Source organism: Poecile atricapillus, chromosome 2, assembly GCF_030490865.1.
Source record: "Poecile atricapillus isolate bPoeAtr1 chromosome 2, bPoeAtr1.hap1, whole genome shotgun sequence".
NCBI classification, from domain to species: Eukaryota; Metazoa; Chordata; class Aves; order Passeriformes; family Paridae; genus Poecile; species Poecile atricapillus.
Window position 1 is genome coordinate 48,011,758 of NC_081250.1, and position 8,388 is coordinate 48,020,145.

At 39.1% G+C, this 8,388-nt stretch overlaps 1 protein-coding gene across 1 annotated transcript; it reads left to right on the forward strand.

The window, feature by feature from the left end:
• Positions 1 to 309: 309 nt before the first annotated feature.
• On the forward strand, positions 310 to 6,988 carry LOC131576078 (probable G-protein coupled receptor 141). Its single transcript, XM_058832398.1, has 2 exons — positions 310 to 372; positions 5,192 to 6,988. The coding sequence occupies exon 2, from the start codon at positions 5,195 to 5,197 to the stop codon at positions 6,137 to 6,139; it is 945 nt and encodes a 314-aa protein (XP_058688381.1). The 5' UTR covers positions 310 to 372; positions 5,192 to 5,194; the 3' UTR covers positions 6,140 to 6,988.
• The last annotated feature ends 1,400 nt before the right edge of the window (positions 6,989 to 8,388 follow it).

The window sequence follows — 8,388 nt, forward strand, 5'->3', positions numbered from 1 at the left end:
TCTGGGGAACAACCCTTCCAAACATGTGTCTTGGTGAACTGTGAGGCTCACTTCTGTGTGTATAGTTTATCATTTTAGGCAGTAGTATAAAGCACTGTTCAGAAATGGGAGGCTTAGAAGACCTCTGATGGCTAAGAAGCAGCTGCAAGGTAAGGGATGCTGTGATGCAACTAAAAATCTTTCCAAGGTTGTGTGCCCATGGGCAGCCCTACCCTCACACAGCACAGGGTTATTGTTTTGAAATAAGCTCAAAGAAGGAAGTAAGGCAATGACTCTTTAAAGTATCAGGTCTTTTGCTTTTTATTCTTAGAGCTTACATAGAATGAAGAACCAAGTAAGCAACACTTGAAGAGTGGAGATAATCGCTAATCTGTAAGTATACACAGATTAAAAAAAAAAAGCCTTGGTTTGCAAAGTTTTTAAAAGAATGTTTGAAAGTTTAGGGCAGGGAGGAAAGCATTCAGTCGTCAATTTGTTTTATTTTGAACCCATTTTCTGCACAAATGTTTTCTCATGGTGTTTGGTAATTTCCTAGTAAGGGAGAGCATTGTTTCATTCTTTTCTATATTGCTATCCTGTAGTTTTACACTCTCTTCTAGAACTGGGAGGCAGTGCTTTTTGTTTTCATCTATCTTTTTGTGTGTGTTTGATATCACCCAGTCTCTATAAGGACAAGAAGGGTTTGTTCTGTCTGTTAAGATACAGCTAAGGAGGTAAATAATCCTTTTTAGCAACACTTCATGGTTTCCAATTTTTTGTGTAAAAATAGTGACAATCTCAAATGAAAGAGGGACTAACACAACATGCTTTTCTGTCCCATTTGTTCTTCAATGGACTGAATTGAAACCACAAAATATCAGTATAATGTTGACACAGCCTGCAAGACATGAGCTGTTAAGCTACCGAATGAATTAGAGGAATCATGAAAACTTGTTTCGAAAAAGTCAATGTCTAAATGTAAAAATGTGCTTGATATTTAACCTTATTTTATTTTTAGTGTTTTCCATTAAGCAGATTTTTATACATCAGACTTCAGCAGTGTGTATTTATTTTGAAATTAAAGAAGTTCTGCAATTATTCTAGTGGTATAGCCTGCATTACCATAACACAGCATGGAATTAGAACAAAATTAAATGCAATTACAATGCCCTCAACAGAAAACATCTTTGCGACTAAATGAGGATTCTGTGAAACAGATGCAGATTTTAAACACAATTTTGTTAAAAATTATTTGTATCTTGCACTTCCTCCAACCTAGTCTAGTTCAGTGCAGGAATGTCAGTTCTGTCGAACACTCATTTTTCAATTTATTAAGCCTGTCGAAAATAGAAATCTTTCATTTGAGTTGAACTTTTTTCTCCTCCAAATTCAAATGAAACTTCTCAGTTGGGTGCATGCAGACAGCAAATGCTTCTTCTGCAGAACCCAACTGTCAGAACACATGAAAATCTGTGTGAAGCCTGCCAGTCTCTCAGCAGACATGTATGGGGGGATAAATTTTGCAAATGCTTGTTATACAGAGTAGAGCTCACTGTTTGACAGAGATTGTAAGAGTGTCATAATTCCTGACAAATGAGGTGGTTTTTTTTAATAAGTTGATATAATGTTGATGTAACATAATGGTGACTCATGGAAAATAGCATGCAATGAAGGGAACAAGCCAGTGACAGGCTGATCTGGATTGCTAAATCAGGCACGAAGTAGAAGAAGCATTTTACCCCTGCCAAATGCAAAGTTCTTCATCTAAGAACCAAGTACAAGTGTAATGGCAGTTCACTGAGGAGACACAGGTATGGCTGGAATCTTCTGTCTCATATGGTATCTATGGGGGAAGTCTAAATTTAGCAGAAGGTTTTCAAATCTGAAGACAGAGGCAGAAGCACATCAAATGCCTGGAAGCTGAGGTTGTACAGATTCTGTCCAGAAGGATGGTTAATCTTTTTTTTTCCTTACTTTTTTTTTTTTTTAAATAATAAGATAAATAGCAATAAGACAAAAGAAAAACAAGTTCCTGAATGTTGGAATTAATATTTCTTACCTGGAAAATTTTGACAGAGATAAACTGTTTTCATAAATCATAGAATCACGCAATGATTTGGGATGAAAGAGGCCTTCAAGATCATCTAGTTCCAACAGCCATACCATGGGAAGGGATACATTCCACTAGACCAGGTTGCTCAAATCCCCATCCAGCCTGACCTTGAACACAGACAGGGACTGAGCATTGTGACTTTTTCTGTCCTGAAAAGAGCAGTCCAGGGAAGTCCCACAGACGGTGCTGCACAGACAGCCACATGAAATGAGTGTGATGGCATTATCCACACTGACAACTGACAAATCTTGAATGCACAAGAATCTTTTTGCTGATCACATTTCTGAAAGAAACTAGCCTCTGGCCTGTTGGCAACCTACCTCCTTTGTCAGACTGAAACAGCTATTTTTGCAATTGTCCCCCAGCCCTTGCCACCAGCAGCTGCTGTGGCATCCAAATGAAGCAGTGCCCACTTGTGCCTTGTGGCTGCTCCAGGCTCATGTCCGGCAGAAGTTCAGCCAAGTCATGAGAGGCTTAACACAGAGGAAGACCAAACCTGGCTCCAAGACTTGAGCAGTATCACTGGACTGGTAGTTGTTAGAGGGGGTGGGAAGGCACAGAAACGAGAACAGCTGTGTCTTGTAAGGTCCATATTAATTCTTTTTCCACGTGTCGCCTGCTAAATTCTGGCAAAAGGAGTTGTAGGTAGCATTTCAGATCAGTAGGTTATAGCATGGTTAATGTCAGTACAATAGGAAACCTCATTTCACCAGAAAGCAACATTTCCTCTGTGAAACATGCTCTGTGTTATGTTACACTCTGTATTCATCACACAATGATATTCCAGTGGGGTGCCTGTACTGCTGGGGAGCTGATAATCTGCTATCACAGCTGCTTGTCAGTTTTTTTTTGAAGATTAATGAAAATTACATATCCTGCAGAATCTTACTATGCAGGGATTTAATGATGACTGGAGAATTCTGCAGAAATCGACATTTCAGTGACTCAGTCACCTATTTGCAGACAGAAATAAGTCTCTTGATGCCTCCTTCACTGGAGTGTCTGAGGAAAATATTGGTTATCTGACTTCTGCCTATCTGTTCTTACTGCCTTCAGTTCAAGTTTCTCTGGCCTCCGAAGGGCGACATCAAGAGGAGATCCCAAGTGCAGCCTTGCTGCTGGGTCTGCTCACACCAACCCACATTTCCAGAGTGTTGCCTTTCCCCCCCTGTGACACTTTTAAAAGTTTTAAACTTTAAATATGCTTTTTAAATCAAAATAGTGTGGTAATGCCTGTTTTTAGAGACATCTTTTCAAACTTAAGTTCTTAAACAACTTGGAAAAACTAATGAAGAGCCCTTGCTAATCCCTTCTGACCTGCATGGTTGTAAGGATGAAATTGTCTCAGAAACAAAAACAGAACTGGAAGGAACTTGCACCATTTCTGATGCAAGAGCTGCAGTGTGCCAATCTTCAGTGTCTTTGATAAAAAGCTCCTTCACTGCAACCCATTGTAATTCTCTTAATGTACTGGAATCAGTTGTCCACATAACTCTGAAATGCAAGATCAAATACAAAAGGTCAGTAATGCCAGCAACCAACACATCAGTTTGAGATATGGAACTTATATTTATGCTGATTATAATAAGATATCTGGCATCTCAGATGCATTGGAATAGCTAGAGAATAACTTTTCAATGTATGAAGAGACCTTGATTACTGTGAGGGTAAGTGTTTAGAAATATTTCTAAGAAACAGCACAAAACACCTGAGGTGAATAACAGATATTCATTCCCCACTATGAGCAAAACCAGTATATAAGCATTTTCTGTTTGCAGCATTTTCTCTTTTCTATAAAATGAGTGGACTGCTAAAAAAGTTTTCCCCCTTCCAACTCTTGGCAGTTTGTGTTACCTAAAAAAATTAAAATAAAGTTGAAACACCATTCATACAAAGAAATTGAGGAACTACTTCCTGAAGTGAAAAGCGTTTGAGTATTAAATGAAAAATCATAAAAACTTGGGAGAAAACTCCTTCTTGTGTTGTGGGATTCACTGGTAGAATGGACTCTTACTAGAGTCAGTTTTAAATTACATTTCAGGTAGCAGTAGCAGTTTAACTCTGACAGTGCAGAGCCCAACACTGTTCAGTTTTCCCTAGTTCTTTTCTGTAACTGAAATGTGAGCATTCCCTGGACATTTTTACAGATGCAAATATGCTTCAGGATAGCACCCTACCTGAACTCTTCCCCCTCCTATATGATCTTGTAGTACTTAAAATACTAACAGGAGCTGCATTTAGATTTATAAGAATTATTTTTAATCTCTCTTTTAGAGAGTAATATATTAAAAATGTATAGCATACTTTTTATGCTTGCTATTGACTTGCATCTAGCTTCTGCTTGGGTCAGACAGGATGATTTACACTCACCCAGGATGTCCTTTCCTAATGTTTTCTAGAAGCCCATTTCATAACACTCAGTTACTACATGTAAGATATGAAATGGCCCTGAGAACCAGGACAGTACTGCCCACGCTTCTTGGCCTGGCAGGATCTAAGCAGGATTTCCATGGAGTCTGGGTTTACATGGTGTTTAATCCCTTGTTCAGAGAAACTGTCCATGGAGAAGAAGTTGATTGTAATGTGTTCAAAACTCAGCTCTCAGAGTAGCAAACAGAATTTGTATCTTAGATAGAACAACATATGGTTGTTGTCTGGCCCTAAGAAGGACAGATTTGTGTTGCAAATAAACAAATTGATGAATGAGTAGCAGAATGAAAACAGTATCTCTGATATTTACTGTAAAAGCATGCAGATGCTCAGAAGAGAGGAGAAAAAATAACACAGCACAAAACCACCACAATGATGTAATTTCTCTAAGGATCATTTCTCCCCATATATTATGGATTCATGCTTGTTTTTAGGAGTATGGCTGGAAATGTCTTAAAGACTAGAGCGGTTGTTTGCTCAACCTTCTCATGCATTTCCCCCTAGGCTGGAGGATGTTTGGATAAAAGTGCAGGTTACAGCTACTGATGCCATCTGTGAGATTTCAGGATTATTCCTTGAGCAAGAGCCAGGTGGGAAGCCATTCTGGCTTTTTAGGTAGACATCTCATTCCTACCTTATCTTAGTCTTTCTGTATTCTTTCATTTCCAGAATATGTACCAGGAGGATTTCAGGAACATGACTGAAGGGATCAGGAACAGCAGTGACTCCTCTTCTGCCTTCGTTCACAGCAGCACCATGAGTGCCATACTGGTCACTGTCTACTCAGTTGCCTTAGCTGGAGGTGGAATTGGGTCCATCACAATGTCCTTCGTGCTGCTCAAGATGAACACTCTGTCTGTGACCACCACTGCCTTCATTAACCTGGTCGTTGTGCACAGCCTCCTCCTCCTCACGGTGCCCTTCCGCCTCCACTACTACGTCAAAAAGAAGTGGGTATTTGATATGCCATTTTGCAAAATGGTGAGTGCCATGGTGCACATCCACATGTACCTGACCTTCGTGTTTTATGTCATCACGCTGGTGATCCGGTGGCTCATCTTCTTCCAGTGGAAGGACAAGGTGGAGTTTTACAGGAAGCTGCATGCCATTGCGGCAAGCGCTGCCGTGTGGGTCTTCGTCATGGTCTTTGGGGTGCCGCTCTTCTACTTTGAGTATGGACGCTCAGGCTTATACAATAGTACAACGTGCTTCAAGTTCCACAAAGAACTACAGCACCAGAGTGTGAAAGCCCTGAACTACACCATAATTGTAGCTGTTGCCCTCATTTCTTGTGTCCTCTTGGGCTTGCAGATTTTAATCCTGGTAAAAGTGGCGAGAAAATTTTCCACCTCCCTCTGTTCACATCAAGAATTCTGGGCCCAGGTGAAAAACTTGATTTTCATCTGGGTCATCATAATTTTGTTCCTTCCTTATCACCTGTTCAGGGCCTACTACATACAGCATGTGAGTGATTTTGACCAGTTAGAAAGCTACAATGAGGTTTTTTTGAGCCTGACTGCCCTGAGCTGTCTGGACCTGCTGTCATTCATGCTGAGCGGAAGCCGTTTCTTCAAGCAAAATGTGGGGATGCTCCACAGGAGGCTGCCTTGCTGCTAGCATCAGCCTCCTGCAGCATGTGCAAGACCTGGGATAGGACAGTGATGGACAGGCATGGCAAACTCCCCAGCAAGTGTGGGTGTGCTCTGGAAATGGCACAACACACTCGCACAGGGCTTTGCACATCAACTTCCTGAAGTAATGGAACAAACTGCCTCCAGGCTCTCAGCTGGTAAACAGGAAGGTGACCTCAGCAATTTCTTCATGGTGCTATCCAGTGAGCTGTGGATGGACCTGGATAAGAGGGAAGAGAGGTCATGGGCTCTTCTGTCTTACTGTTTTTACATCAAGATTTGTGAAGTTAAAGGCACTAGGAGGAGACTTGAGAATTGCAGTGTAGAAACACAAATAAAGAAGCTGGTTTTTATGGACTAAGGCACAGATTTTTGAAACTTAAAGGTCTATATCATTTTCCCATACATTTCTTATTTATTTCCCACAAGCTTTCATAAAATATCGGGGAAGATATTGTTCTTCCTGAGTAGGTCTGTTTCTTTACTGTTAAGAGAAGCATAACTTTCTAAGTGAATTGAACAATTAAACCAGCTATCTAAAACTAAACCAGTGATAGTTATTTCTTAAAATATTTTCTCAAAATCACTTTTGAGATAGTGTCACTGCAGCAGATTTTTTTTCTTTTCCACATTACGAAAATATATCTAAAAGAAATTATACACTGTTACTGAAATGGACATTGCAAATTCAATTTATTCACAAAATTGTTAAATTTTGTATTATTATTCACAAAATTGTTCAATTAAAAATATTTTATAGTCAGGACAATTTTTTCTTGGATCATTCAGACAGCATTTGTCTTCTCTTCAAAAGATAAATATTTTAGGTACCCAAGGTAGCAATGTTTTTTTAAAAAAAATCCTATGTTGATTTTGTGCATTTATGAAGTTTATAAGCAGTTAATCACAGTATCTTTAGCTAAAAAGTAATTCTATAAATTTTATACCCTGTACTGGTAGAAGGAATGAAAATGTTACTGCTTGGAATGGAGGGATGGAAAAAGCTAATAGACCTAGTGTAGCTTAAAAGTGTATTATATCTCAATGAGACATGGTCAGTTGCTGTCTCTGAAGACAGAAATAAATTCCACTAAAAAAGATGCAAAATTTGGTAAAATATTTCTTTGAAAGATATTGAGGCTTTCATAGCTCAGCTGCTTTACATCTATCCCCAAAAAATAATATAAATCTCCAACTCCTCTAATCCAAGACATCAATGGCTAATGTATCTTTCTTTTGCCATCTGCATAAGGCCACATTTTTTCATCTAGAGTTAGTGGGATAATAATTTAATCATTTAACTAATTAGAGGTTATCAGCTGATCAATTTCCATGAGTGTCTCCTCACAATGCTGTTGAAATCCACTTTTCACCCTTGTGAACCTTTCCATTCCTTTCTGCTTCACCTTCAACATATCTTGCGCATCAGACAGCAACAATAACTATTGGTTGATCTTGTTGTACCTGTGCAATCTCATTGCTATGCTCATTGTTTTTGGTCCCACCAAGATGGTCACTTTATGGGATCTCATCTCTTCAACAGTCTTTCTACCTTATCTTTCTTCCTTCTTGCTTCAAGGTCTATCAGGATGTTTATCAGGATGTTTGATCATAAGAAGGTATTTTCAGGTCAGAGTATGAGTCATGCTACACAACATCAAAAGGTGGAAATCACTGAAATTCATAACATAGGTGAGGTGTTGGGCAGCTCTCATGGCTCACCCTTGGCAAACAGCCTGGACCACATCTGTTAAGAAAGAAATGTGAGAGTTTGCAGTGTGTGTGTGTATCTGAGAAAAATCTGTCCAAGAAGGCATTTGTTCCTAAAAGATCACAGTAAAAAGGGTGACAACTGCTACAGAGACTTTCAAAACATGGAAGGAGTCAACTTGAATGTGTAGTTCACTGCTAGCTAGCTGTGTGTCATTAAGAAAGCAATAAACTGCTATGATCCACATTTGTTTTAAAGCCACACAAACAAATCATATTCTCCTTGTGGTTGGAGAGGATGGAAATTGGCATAACATTTTTGTTTCCTCCCATAGCAACGTGGTGGGTTTAAGAAAATGCCTTGCATGCATTCCGTAGGCACTGCGTAGCTTTGTAACATTATATTATAACCCTTCTACTATAATAAAGTTATTAACAAACAAAATGACTATGTGCTGAGAACGTAAAGTCCCCCCTACAAAAAAATGCACATAAATTAAAATTACTTTATATGTGAATTTAAAA